Raw genomic sequence first — 14,534 nt, forward strand, 5'->3', positions numbered from 1 at the left:
ACCCCACCCTAGATGGAGTAAGCTCTGTCGTTGTCTCTTTGTCCTGCAAACAACTGTGTGGCCGACTACGACTACTACCTGAGCTTGTGTCACGACAATTGCTACTATGATGGCCCTCGTCCTGTCGATGCCCGCTACCGTCATGGTGGTCGTCATGGCCATCCTGTTGCTGCAGGTGAAGACGTCCCTCTTCTCCTGATTCAGTGTTGTCGGCAGGGCCATCTGCTACATGTTCATGTTGATCATCGGAGGACTCCTCGGCACCCTCTACTATAATCCGGCTACTGTTATACTTTCTTCACTCCCGATCCTCCGTCATCTACCTCGTCCTTGATCCTCGTCCCGCTCACTGGGCATCTACATTCTCTCGCCCGATCCTCGTCCTCCTCGGCGAGTCACCGGAGATCGCCCGTGCCACGGCTAGGGCTGGACGAAACGAGCGGGCTTTTCGGCCCGCTTGTGGCCCGTTAAGGACCGGACCATACGGTCCAGGACCGGCAGAAAAACTGGTCGGTCCGGGCTGCTAATTTCGGCCCGAAAAAATCCCGGTCCGGTCCGGTCTTTAACCGAGCCGCTCGGTCGGACCGAGAAGATGCAGTAGCCGTCGGCACCGTTCCTCATCGTCGCGGCCATCGGCAGCCCCAGAGTGAACCACCGTGTCCCTGAGGTTCCTCTCTTCATCCTTCCTCTTCTCCCCGTGCGTCGTAGTCTCTTGCTACCGCTCGCCATTGCTGTCGTGCATGCACTGCCGCCGATCGGGAGTTCTCGAGTCTCGACCACGGCCTCTACTCAAAGGAACGAAAGAATAGGTAGGAAAGGGAACTGCGGCCGTGCCATCCCACGTCCACGAGCCGAAATCGTGCGAACGGGAACAGCCTGATCTAACTAACCTGAAACTAAGATAAGACGTGGACATGCACACGTTGCATGGCACGTTATTTCAGCATAGCATGCACACCGGCCATGCGAACGCGTCGCTGGTGCCACCAGGAAGAAACTGGGGCACGATCATGAATGCTCTGAAGGTGACATCGCCGCCACTGCTGTTTGAGGAGTCCCTGCGTTTCTTCTCCATGACCATGAGAGCGAAGACTGCTAGTTCAGAAAATTCAGTTTTGTCAGGTTCAGAAAATTCAGTTTGTCAGTTTGGTCAATGTTTCAGCTGTCAGTTAATTTCTCGCGCATGTCGTCCACTTCGTCAATTCACTCGCGCATGTAGTGTTGAGTTAAACTCTGTCGTACTGAACCTGTCACCTAGTTTTTCCGGTGCGAGAAGCACGCTAGTCCGTGTTGCGTCTGAATAGGCAGTAGTGTTTAACCACGGAGAGATTGACCACGATGTGTCTGTGGGATGGCACGGTTATATGGAATCGTGGGTGATCAGTTTGTTACGAGCTGAATAAAAGGAAGAGCAGAAAATACACAGACAGTCGTGCGTCGCAGAATCCTCTCCACTTAATGCGTTCGTGCGAGTCTTCTTCCTCCTCTACTTTCTCGCGTGACCTCCTGTGTGTGTTGATTCAGTGCTTGATGTAACACGTAGCCCACCTCGCTGCTGCATGCGCGCACATCGACGTCGATGGTTGGCCGGTCCATTTGGTCTGGCCCGGGCTTCGCCGTCGCCGGTTCGGTCCTTGAAAGTAGGACCGTTCGGTTGCTCGGTCCGGTCCGGTCCGGACCGCCGGCGGCCGGTCCAAACGACAGGTTTGGTCCTTGAAAGTAGGACCGTTCGGTTGCTCGGTCCGGTCCGGTCCGGACCGCCGGCGGCCAGTCCAAACGACAACTCGGTCAGGGACCGGACCGGACCGGACCGTGTCCACCCTGAGCCACGGCTGTGTTCGTCTACGGCCTCATCCCGCAAATCTTTGCCTATGCGGCCAACTTCCCGAACCAGAAGTTCATGCAAGCGCAGAGCATCATGGCACCGAGTGCCTACATCTCCACGGCCACGCTCGCCGTCCACCTCGCCCTCAGCTACCTCGTCGTCTACAAGCTTGGGTTGGGCCTCCTAGGGGCCGCGCTCGTGCTCAGCATCAGCTGGTGGATCATCGTCGTTGCGCAGCTGGTGTACATCATCACCAGCAGCCGATGCCGCCTCACGTGGACTGGATTCTCCCTGCAGGCATTCTCCGGTCTGCCGGAGTTCTTTAAGTTGTCCCTTGCATCTGCTGTCATGCTCTGCCTCGAAACGTGGTACTTCCAAATACTCATGCTCATTGCTGGCCTCCTCAAGGACCCCGAATTGGCTCTCGCGTCGCTCTTCGTCTCGTAACTGACTTCAACGGATTCAGCTCTTTGTGCCTCCTTAGTTGAGATGATGCCACAACTAATCATTATGTTGTGCTTGTACTCCCTCCATTTTTATATACAAGGCCACTATCGAAATAACAATTTGCAGATATACAAGGCCACTAACACTAATCGATGCAATATTAATGATGTTTGCCTCGTAGTACTAGCAAATGAGGACTTTAACTATCCCTTGCATGCATGCGGGAGCGAGAGGATTGGCTTGATGTGCATGAAAGAGAAGAATACATATTAATTTACACGGCAAACAAGGAGACAAGCTGACTTGCAACATTGACTTAGAAGACATTAACTTTTGCCTTGGTACCTGTAATATGGGTTTGTGGCCTTGTATACAAAAATGGAGGGAGTATATGTGTTTGCATTTTGCAGCATGACCATTTCAGGATGGGTGTTCATGGTTTCAGTTGGATTCAATGCGGCAGCCAGGTAATATTGCTACTTTGAAAGTTTTCTCACTTGCTTTGCATCTGGTGAAATAAACCAGATTCTTAAAAAAAATGTAAGCAGGTTAACCCCTTTCTATTAACTGCTCAGCAGAAATAACCAGTTCAACCGGGTTCTTATATGTTTTATAATGTAGCGTGAGGGTTAGCAATGAGCTTGGCGCGGGCAACCCCAAGTCGACAGCATTCTCGGTGCTAGTAGTGACATTCTTGTCGTTCGTCCTGGCAGTGACAATATCGATAGTTATCCTGCTCTTCCGTGACTACATCAGCTACACTTACACCGGTGGCCAAGATGTGGCGGCGGTTGTGTCCAAGTTCACACCGCTCTTGGCGCTTACCCTCATCCTCAACGGCATCCAGCCCGTATTGTCAGGTATAAAAGGAAATCAGAACACACATAGAGAACATAAATTTTTCTGAGACTCGGGACCGTTTGGGCTTGAGTCAATTCTGAATAGGCTCTTGGGCACAACATAAGCTTTAGAGAGAAGAAACCAAAGTATTTGATTTGTTTCATTTTGGATGCACACTAATGTAGTGTTGGAAATATGCCCTAGAAGCAATAATAAAAGGATTATTATTATATTTCTTTGTTCATGATAATTGTCTTTTATTCATGTTATAATTGTATTATCCGGAAATCGTAATACACGTGTGAATACATAGACCACAACATGTCCAAAGTGAGCCTCTAGTTGACTAGCCCGTTAATCAACAGATAGTCATGGTTTCCTGACTATGGACATTGGATGTCATTGATAACGAGATCACATCATTAGGAGAATGATGTGATGGACAAGACCCAATCCTAAGCATAGCACAAGATCGTGTAGTTCGTTTGCTAGAGCTTTTCCAATGTCAAGTATCTTTTCCGTAGACCATGAGATCGTGTAACTCCCGGATACTGTAGGAGTGCTTTGGGTGTACCAAACGTCACAATGTAACTGGGTGACTATAAAGGTATACTGCGGGTATCTCCAAAAGTGTCTGTTGGGTTGACACGGATCGAGACTGGGATTTGTCACTCCGTATGATGGAGAGGTATCTCTGGGCCCACTCGGTAATGCATCATCATAATGATCTCAAAGTGACCAAGTGTCTGGTCACGGGATCATGCATTACGGTACGAGTAAAGTGACTTGCCGGTAACGAGATTGAACGAGGTATTGGGATACTGACGATCGAATCTCGGGCAAGTAACATACCGATTGAAAAAGCAAATTGTATACGGGGTTGCTTGAATCCTCGACTCGTGGTTCATCCGATGAGATCATCGAGGAGCATGTGGGAGCCAACATGGGTATCCAGATCCCGCTGTTGGTTATTGACCAGAGAGCCGTCTCCATCATGTCTACGTGTCTCCCGAACCCGTAGGGTCTACACACTTAAGGTTCGGTGATGCTAGGGTTGTAGAGATATTAGTATGCAGCAAACCAAAAGTTGTTCAGAGTCCCGGATGAGATCCCGGACGTCACGAGGAGTTCCGGAATGGTCCGGAGGTGAATACTTATATATAGGAAGTGCAGTTTCGGCCATCGGGAAAGTTTCGGGGTTCACCGGTATTGTACCGGGACCACCGGAAGGGTCCCGGGGGTCCACCGGGTGGGGCCACCTATCCCGGAGGGCCCCGTGGGCTGAAGTGGGGAGGGGAACCAGCCCCTAGTGGGCTGGTGCACCCCCCTTGGGCCCCCCTGCGCCTAGGGTTGGAAACCCTAGGGTGGGGGGGTGCCTCCACTTGCCTTGGGGGGCAAGCCACCCCCCTGGCCGCCGCCCCCTTGGAGATTCAATCTCCTAGGGCCAGTGCCCCCCTGGGGACCCTATATAAAGAGAGGGGGAGGGAGGGCAGCCGCACCCATGCTCTTGGCGCCTCCCTTCCCCCTTGCTACACCTCTCCCTCCCGCAGACGCTTGGCGAAGCCCTGCCGGGATCCTTGCTGCATCCACCACCACGCCGTCATGCTGCTGGATCTTCATCAACCTCTCCTTCCCCCTTGCTGGATCAAGAAGGAGGAGACGTCACGTTGACCGTACGTGTGCTGAACGCGGAGGTGTCGTCCGTTCGGCGCTAGGATCTCCAGTGATTTGGATCACGACGAGTACGACTCCCTCAACCTCGTTCTCTTGAACGCTTCCGCTCGCGATCTACAAGGGTATGTAGATGCAATCCCCTCTCTCGTTGCTAGATGAACTCATAGATTGATCTTGGTGAACGTAGGAATTTTTATTATTTTGTGCAACATTCTCCAACAGTGGCATCGTGAGCTAGGTCTGTGCGTAGTTCTCTTTGCACGAGTAGAACAGAAATCTGTTGTGGGCGTAGATGTTGTCAACTTTCTTGCCACTACTAGTCTTATTTTGCTTCAGCGGTATTGTGGGATGAAGCGGCCCGAACCGACCTTACACGTACGCTTACGTGAGACAGGTTCCACTGACTGACATGCACTAGTTGCATAAGGTGGCTAGCGGGTGTCTGTCTCTCCCACTTTAGTTGGAGCGGATTTGATGAAAAGGGTCCTCATGAAGGGTAAATAGAAGTTGACAAATCACGTTGTGGCTTTTTCTTAGGTAAGAAAACGTTCTTGCTAGAACCCTATTGTAGCCACGTAAAAGATGCAACAACAATTAGAGGACGTCTAACTTGTTTTTGCAGCAATTGCTTTGTGATGTGATATGGCCAAAAGTTGTGATGAATGATGAATGATATATTGTGATGTATGAGATCATGTTCTTGGAATAGGAATCATGACTTGCATGTCGATGAGTATGACAACGGGCAGGAGCCATAGGAGTTGTCTTAATTATTGTATGACCTGCGTGTCAATGATTTAACGCCATGTAATTACTTTACTTTATTGCTAAACCGTTAGCTATAGTAGTAGAAGTAATAGTTGGCGAGCAACTTCATGGAGACACGATGATGGAGATCATGATTATGGAGATCATGGTGTCATGCCGGTGACGAAGATGATCATGGAGCCCCGAAGATGGAGATCAAAGGAGCTATATGATATTGGCCATATCATGTCACTACTATTTGATTGCATGTGATGTTTATCATGTTTTTGCATCTTGTTTACTTAGAACGACGGTAGTAAATAAGATGATCCCTCAAAATAATTTCAAGAAAGTGTTCCCCCTAACTGTGCGCCGTTGCGACAGTTCATTGTTTCGAAGCACCACGTGATGATCGGGTGTGATATATTCTAATGTTCACATACAGCGGGTGTAAGACAGATTTACACATGCAAAACACTTAGATTAACTTGACGAGCCTAGCATGTACAGACATGGCCTCGGAACACAAGAGACCGAAAGGTCGAACATGAGTCGTATGAAAGATACGATCAACATGGAGATGTTCACCGATGATGACTAGTTCATCTCACGTGATGATCGGACACGGCCTAGTCGACTCAGATCATGTAACACTTAGATGACTAGAGGGATGTCTAATCTGAGTGGGAGTTCATTAAATAATTTGATTAGATGAACTTAATTATCATGAACTTAGTCTAAAATCTTTGCAAAAATGTCTTGTAGATCAAATGGCAAACGCTCATGTCAACATGAACTTCAACGCGTTCCTAGAGAAAACCAAGCCGAAAGATGATGGCAGCAACTATACGGACTGGGTCCGGAACCTGAGGATCATCCTCATAGCTGCCAAGAAAGCATATGTCCTAGAAGCACCGCTAGGTGACCCACCTGCTCTCCCAGCACTGCAAGACGATTTGAACGTTTGGCTTACACGTGCTGATGATTACTCCCTCGTTCAGTGCGGCATGCTTTACAGCTTAGAACCGGGGCTCCAAAAGCGTTTTGAGCAACACGGAGCATATGAGATGTTCGAGGAGCTGAAAATGGTTTTCCAAGCTCATGCCCGGGTCGAGAGATATGAAGTCTCCGACAAGTTCTATAGTTGTAAGATGGAGGAAAATAGTTCTGTCAGTGAGCACATACTCAAAATGTGTGGGTTGCACAACCGCCTGTCCCAGCTGGACATTAACCTCCCAGACGAGGCGGTCATTGACAGAATCCTTCAGTCGCTCCCACCGAGCTACAAGAGCTTTGTGATGAACTACAATATGCAGGGGATGGTGAAAACTATTCCTGAAGTATTTTCAATGCTGAAGTCAGCAGAGGTAGAAATCAGAAAGGAAAGTCAAGTGTTGATGGTCAATACAACCACCAAGTTCAAGAAAGGCAAGGGTAAGAAGAACTTCAAGAAGGACGGCAAGGATGTTGCCGCGCCCGGTAAGCCAGTTGTCGCGAAGAAGTCAAAGAGTGGTCCCAAGCCTGAAACTGAATGCTTTTATTGCAAAGGGAAGGGTCATTGGAAGCAGAACTGCCCCAAATACTTAGCGGACAAGAAGGCCGGCAACACTAAAGGTATATGTTATATACATGTAACTGATGTGTACCTTACCAGTGCTCGTAGTAGCTCCTGGGTATTTGATACCGGTGCCGTTGCTCATATTTGTAACTCAAAGCAGGAGCTGCAGAATAAGCGGAGACTGGCGAAGGACGAGGTGACGATGCGCGTCGGGAATGGTTCCAAGGTCGATGTGATCGCCGTCGGCACGCTACCTCTGCATTTACCTACGGGATTAGTTTTAAACCTCAATAATTGTTATTTAGTGCCATGTTTGAGCATGCACATTGTATCTGGATCTCGTTTAATACGAGATGGCTACTCATTTAAATCCGAGAATAATGGTTGTTCTATTTATATGAGAGATATGTTTTATGGTCATGCCCCGATGGTCAATGGTTTATTCTTAATGAATCTCGAACATAATGTTACACATATTCATAGTGTGAATACCAAAAGATGTAAAGTTGATAACGATAGTCCCACATACTTGTGGCACTACCGCCTTGGTCACATTGGTGTCAAGCGCATGAAGAAGCTCCATGCTGATGGACTTTTAGAGTCTCTCGATTATAAATCATTTGACACATGCGAACCATGCCTCATGGGCAAAATGACCAAGACTCCGTTCTCCGGAACAATGGAGCGAGCAATCAACTTATTGGAAATCATACATACCGATGTGTGCGGTCCAATGAGCGTTGAGGCTCGCGGAGGATATCGTTACGTTCTCACTCTCACTGATGACTTGAGTAGATATGGATATGTCTACTTGATGAAACACAAGTCTGAGACCTTTGAAAAGTTCAAGGAATTTCAGAATGAGGTAGAGAATCAACGTGACCGAAAGATAAAGTTCTTACGATCAGATCATGGAGGAGAATATTTAAGTCACGAATTTGGTACGCACTTAAGGAAATGTGGAATCATTTCACAACTCACGCCGCCTGGAACACCTCAGCGTAATGGTGTGTCCGAACGTCATAATCGCACTCTATTGGATATGGTGCGATCTATGATGTCTCTTATCGATTTACCGCTATCATTTTGGGGATACGCTCTAGAGACAGCTACATTCACTTTAAATAGGGATCCGTCTAAATCCGTTGAGACTACAACGTATGAATTATGGTTTGGGAAGAAACCTAAGCTGTCGTTTCTAAAAGTTTGGGGATGTGATGCTTATGTCAAGAAACTTCAACCTGAAAAGCTCGAACCCAAGTCGGAAAAACGCGTCTTCATAGGATACCCTAAGGAAACCATTGGGTATACCTTGTACCTTAGATCCGAAGGCAAGATATTTGTTGCCAAGAATGGATCCTTTCTGGAAAAAGAGTTTCTCTCGAAAGGAGTAAGTGGGAGGAAAGTAGAACTCGATGAAGTACTACCTCTTGAACCGGAAAGTAGTGCAGCTCAGGAAAATGTTCCTGTGGTGCCTACACCGACTGGAGAGGAAATTAATGATGATGATCAAGGTACTTCGGATCAAGTTGCTACTGAACTTCGTAGGTCCACGAGGACACGTTCCACACCAGAGTGGTATGGCAACCCTGTCCTGGAAATCATGTTGTTAGACAACGGTGAACCTTTGAACTATGAAGAAGCGATGGCGGGCCCAGATTCCAACAAATGGCTTGAAGCCATGCAATCCGAGATAGGATCCATGTATGAAAACGAAGTATGGACTTTGACAGACTTGCCCGATGATCGGCGAGCGATAGAAAACAAATGGATCTTTAAGAAGAAGACGGACGCGGATGGTAATGTTACCATCTATAAAGCTCGACTTATCACTAAGGGTTATCGACAAGTTCAAGGGGTTGACTATAATGAGACATTCTCTCCCTTAGCGAAGCTAAAGTCCGTCCGAATCATGTTAGCAATTGCCGCATACTATGATTATGAGAAATGGCAGATGGACGTCAAAAGGCATTCCTTAACGGACATCTTAAGGAAGAACTGTATATGATGCAGCGGGAAGGTTTTGTCGATCCTAAGAATTCTAACAAGGTGTGGAAGCTCCAGCGATCCATTTATGATCTGGTGCAAGCATCTCGGAGTTGGAACATTCGCTTTGATGAGATGATCAAAGCGTTTGGGTTTTTGCAGACTTATGGAGAAGCCTGCGTTTACAAAAAAGTGAGTGGGAGCTCTATAGCATTTCTCATATTATATGTAGATGACATACTTTTGATGGGAAATGATATAGAACTTTTGGACAGCATTAAGGCCTACTTGAATAAGTGTTTTTCAATGAAGGACCTTGAAGAAGCTGCTTACATATTAGGCATCAAGATCTATAGGGATAGATCGAGACGCCTCATAGGTCTTTCACAAAGCACATACCTTGATAAGATATTGAAGAAGTTCAATATGGGTCAGTCCAAGAAAGGGTTCTTGCCTGTATTGCAAGGTGTGAGATTGAGCTCGGCTCAATGCCCGACCACGGCAGAAGATAAAGAAGAGATGAGTGTCATCCCCTATGCCTCAGCCATAGGATCTATTATGTATGCCATGCTGTGTACCAGACCTAATGTAAAGCTTGCCGTAAGTTTGGTAGGAAGGTACCAAAGTAATCCCGGCAAGGAACACTGGACAGCGGTCAAGAATATCCTGAAGTACCTGAAAAGGACAAAGGACATGTTTCTCGTCTATGGAGGTGACGAAGAGCTCGTCGTAAAGGGTTACGTCGAGCTAGCTTCGACACAGATCTGGATGACTCTAAGTCACAAACCGGATACGTGTATATGTTGAATCGTGGAGCAGTAAGCTGGTGCAGTTGCAAGCAGAGCGTCGTGGGCGGATCTACATGTGAAGCGGAATACATGGCCGCCTCGGAGGCAGCACATGAAGCAATATGGATGAAGGAGTTCATCACCGACCTAGGAGTCATACCCAATGCGTCGGGGCCGATCACTCTCTTCTGTGACAACACTGGAGCTATTGCCCTTGCCAAGGAGCCCAGGTTTCACAAGAAGACCAGGCACATCAAGCATCGTTTCAACTCCATCCGTGAAAATGTTCAAGATGGAGACATAGATATTTGCAAAGTACATACAGATCTGAATGTTGCAGATCCGTTGACTAAACCTCTTTCGCAAGCAAAACATGATCAACACCAGAACTCTATGGGTGTTCGATTCATCACAATGTAGCTAGATTATTGACTCTAGTGCAAGTGGGAGACTGTTGGAAATATGCCCTAGAGGCAATAATAAAGGATTATTATTATATTTCCTTGTTCATGATAATTGTCTTTTATTCATGCTATAATTGTATTATCCGGAAATCGTAATACACGTGTGAATACATAGACCACAACATGTCCCTAGTGAGCCTCTAGTTGACTAGCCCATTAATCAACAGATAGTCATGGTTTCCTGACTATGTACATTGGATGTCATTGATAATGAGATCACATCATTAAGAGAATGATGTGATGGACAAGACCCAATCCTAAGCATAGCACAAGATCGTGTAGTTCGTTTGCTAGAGCTTTTCCAATGTCAAGTATCTTTTCCTTAGACCATGAGATCGTGTAACTCCCGGATACCGTAGGAGTGCTTTGGGTGTACCAAACGTCACAACGTAACTGGGTGACTATAAAGGTATACTGCGGGTATCTCCGAAAGTGTCTGTTGGGTTGACACGGATCGAGACTGGGATTTGTCACTCCGTATGATGGAGAGGTATCTCTGGGCCCACTCGGTAATGCATCATCATAATGAGCTCAAAGTGACCAAGTGTCTGGTCACGGGATCATGCATTACGGTACGAGTAAAGTGACTTGCCGGTAACGAGATTGAACGAGGTATTGGGATACCGACGATCGAATCTCGGGCAAGTAACATACCGATTGACAAAGGGAATTGTATACGGGGTTGCTTGAATCCTCGACATCGTGGTTCATCCGATGAGATCATCGAGGAGCATGTGGGAGCCAACATGGGTATCCAGATCCCGCTGTTGGTTATTGACCAGAGAGCCGTCTCGGTCATGTCTACGTGTCTCCCGAACCCGTAGGGTCTACACACTTAAGGTTCGGTGACGCTAGGGTTGTAGAGATATTAGTATGCAGCAAACCGAAAGTAGTTCGGAGTCCCGGATAAGATCCCGGACATCACGAGGAGTTCCGAAATGGTCCGGAGGTGAAGAATTATATATAGGAAGTGTAGTTTCGGTCATCGGGAAAGTTTCGGGGTTCACCGGTATTGTACCGGGACCACCGGAAGGGTCCCGGGGGTCCACTGGGTGGGGCCACCTATCCCGGAGGGCCCCGTGGGCTGAAGTGGGGAGGGGAACCAGCCCCTGGTGGGCTGGTGCGCCCCCCCTTGGTCCCCCCCTACGCCTAGGGTTGGAAACCCTAGGGTCGGGGGGCGCCTCCACTTGCCTTGGGGGGCAAGCCACCCCCCTGGCCGCCGCCCCCCCTTGGAGATTCAATCTCCTAGGGCCGGTGCCCCCCCTGGGGACCCTATATAAAGAGGGGGAAGGGAGGGCAGCCGCACCCATGCTCTTGGCGCCTCCCTTCCCCCTTGCTACACCTCTCCCTCCCGCAGACGCTTGGTGAAGCCCTGCCGGGATCCTTGCTGCATCCACCACCACGTCGTCGTGCTGCTGGATCTTCATCAACCTCTCCTTCCCCCTTGCTGGATCAAGAAGGAGGAGACGTCACGCTGACCGTACGTGTGTTGAACGCGGAGGTGCCATCCGTTCGACGCTAGGATCTCCGGTGATTTGGATCACGACGAGTACGACTCCCTCAACCTCGTTCTCTTGAACGCTTCCGCTCGCGATCTACAAGGGTATGTAGATGCACTCCACTCTCTCTTTGCTAGATGAACTCATAGATTGATCTTGGTGAACGTAGGAATTTTTTTTATTTTGTGCAACGTTCCCCAACATGTAGATGTTATAATCAGGGGTGGATGTGGGTTGTGGATGGCAAGCGTTCGTCGCCTTCGTCAATGTCGGTTGCTACTACATTGTCGGCATTCCCCTAGGCTGCCTCCTTGGCTTCTACTTTGACCTTGCTGCGGCGGTAAGGCATCCGTACATAGTTCTAGATAACTTTACCCAGAGCAATCATGCATTTTTGACATATAACATAGCAGATGACACAAAATGCAGGGCATATGGAGTGGTATGATTGGAGGTACCCTAAAACAAATTGTGATCCTTGTGTGGGTTACCTTGAGGATAGACTGGAAGAAATAGGTACACATGTGATTTCCTGTAGTCATAATTGACATAATGGTAACACTAAGACATGCAAGACTGCAATGAGTTTCTCTAAGTTCTAGCTATACATAGTGGCTTGATGTAACACTGAGACATTCAAGACTGCAATGAGTTTCACTAAGTTCTAGCCATACATAGTGGCTTCATGACCATGATGCACTATTGATATGAATTTTGAACCAATATTAAGAAAAACTTAATTAATTGTCACACTTGCAAAGTTAAACACCCAAAAGGAACAACAATACACCATACTCACATTACAATATTCTCTACGTATTCTTTGTGAGGGGCATGCCATTATCTAGGGTTATAGATAGTCATCTAGTTCTTTTTTTATGAAACACATAAACAGTTACGTTCTGATCTAATTGCAGGTTTCCAAAGCCATGAAAAGATTGCACACATGGGAAGACAAGACACCTCTATTAAAAGGCCAAAAATGACAAGAATGTGTGGTTGACTTGTCTATATGATCAATAGGAGATGGAGTTTGTCAGCATGTGGGTCTCTCTAAAATGTATAAAATGAGCCACATATGCTTCCTCTATTCTTCCTTTGGCTTGCGGTAGGAAGTTGAAGTGTGTATCCTTGTTGGTTGCCCATAGTCATATCATCTCCTTGTTTGAATGTTTAATTAAATCCAGATCCTCCTCTCCTAGTCTCTATGGTTGTGTTTCTAAAAATCTACTCCCCATGGATGTCCACCTCCTTAAATCTACTTCCTACAAGCTCGGGAAATTTTATTTTCGGGGAGGGGCTTGTTTCTCTCTCTTTCCTATTGGCTCTCCCATATTTTACTTCAGTGATGTACTCCCTATGGTTCTCTTAGGGCAGAGAAAGGTCATCCTTTTCTAGGTTTCTGGTTAGGAAATCTTTGCTTATTCATGATCCGTTCTTGATCATTAGTTGCTTGGAGTATCAACAAATCTTCCATCAAAAACATCTTGATTCGTCCCAAGTTCATGTTGTGCGTCGACAACAGGTCGTTTACAAGGTTAACAACATCTCACAATGTCGCCTTACCTGTGGTTTCTTTTGGCAACGTGGTCACGTGAGTTTAGGTTGTCATATTCTTCGCGAGATCTGATATGTAAGAGAGCCTCCTCACTAACTTGTATCATTCGTCCATATACTTTATTTTAAGCTTTATCTGTAAAACGGGGCAAAATCCTTTTCAAGAATTGTTGAATATGTTGCAATCCAAAAGCAGGTAGTCAACATGGGTGTGGCCTTCAGCGGCAGGCGGTATGTTGTATTTGGCTTCCCTGGATTATTACTTTTGTGGTAATGCGAGTAGACACTTTTAGAAACTATAAAATCTGACATTTTTATGAAAGAAATCTAGCTTATATTATACTAAAATATCATCGAATACAATAAGACACGTAATTGAACTCGTATACATGGAGGGACCCCAAGGAAAAAGGAGATTACAACCAAAAGCATATGGGGCGTGCTACGCATCTGCTGACTAGTCTTTTTAAGTGATCGGTCGGGGCACGTGCCATCCAATCTATGATTTGATCTTTAACAAGTGCCTTCTTGCAATTGCAATAGGCTCTTTGTTGCAAAATGCAAAAACATGATTTTATTTTGCGAGGCTGCTGAGGGTGCAATACACCGGGGGTACCCTGATCGGGGAGTAAGGCCGCTACTGTCCTACAACAAAACCTTTGTTATGGTCAAACAGTTGCAACAAGGGCAAAGTTGCAAACTAGGGCTATAATGAAGGTTGCTTCGGAGCCGTCCAACTAAAACAGATCATATAGCCATGGACATGATTGATGCCCGCAGAGAGATTAGCCAGGTGAACATAAGCATTTCCCAAGGAATATGTCCCAAAATTTTTGCAAAGTCGCAACTAGCCAACAGTTCAACATAGCCCTTGCCGGTCCATGGAGAACATTGCGATTTTTTTTGACAGCACAACGTTACGAAATTCATCCACTAGAGTACCACTAAAGTGCGATTTGTGCCAGATGAATTTTATTCAAGACACCATACCTGCACGAGAAGGAATACAAGAAGCGCTCATGGACTCTTCTGCGAAAGCATTATTCTCGCAAGAAGCTCTCTGCCAAGGGCACCGAGAAGAACTATGATTATCTGGAAATGTTCAAAATTCCTCGCCCGAAGAAAAAGTCTAGTTCTGCCTCATAGGTC

General features: G+C 46.9%; 1 protein-coding gene across 1 annotated transcript in view; it reads left to right on the top strand.

Annotated features, from left to right (window-relative positions):
• LOC119305981 (protein DETOXIFICATION 40-like) overlaps nucleotides 1–12,344 on the top strand; it is a 17,151-nt gene extending 4,807 nt beyond the window's left edge. Inside the window, exons 3-8 of the mRNA XM_037582348.1 lie at nucleotides 359–411; nucleotides 1,827–2,268; nucleotides 2,683–2,739; nucleotides 2,894–3,132; nucleotides 12,050–12,168; nucleotides 12,258–12,344. Of these exons, the coding sequence (XP_037438245.1) occupies nucleotides 359–411; nucleotides 1,827–2,268; nucleotides 2,683–2,739; nucleotides 2,894–3,132; nucleotides 12,050–12,168; nucleotides 12,258–12,344 (997 nt within the window). The remainder of the gene's footprint in view (nucleotides 1–358; nucleotides 412–1,826; nucleotides 2,269–2,682; nucleotides 2,740–2,893; nucleotides 3,133–12,049; nucleotides 12,169–12,257) is intronic.
• The last annotated feature ends 2,190 nt before the right edge of the window (nucleotides 12,345–14,534 follow it).

Source organism: Triticum dicoccoides, chromosome 5B (genome assembly GCF_002162155.2).
Source record: "Triticum dicoccoides isolate Atlit2015 ecotype Zavitan chromosome 5B, WEW_v2.0, whole genome shotgun sequence".
Taxonomy (NCBI): Eukaryota; Viridiplantae; Streptophyta; class Magnoliopsida; order Poales; family Poaceae; genus Triticum; species Triticum dicoccoides.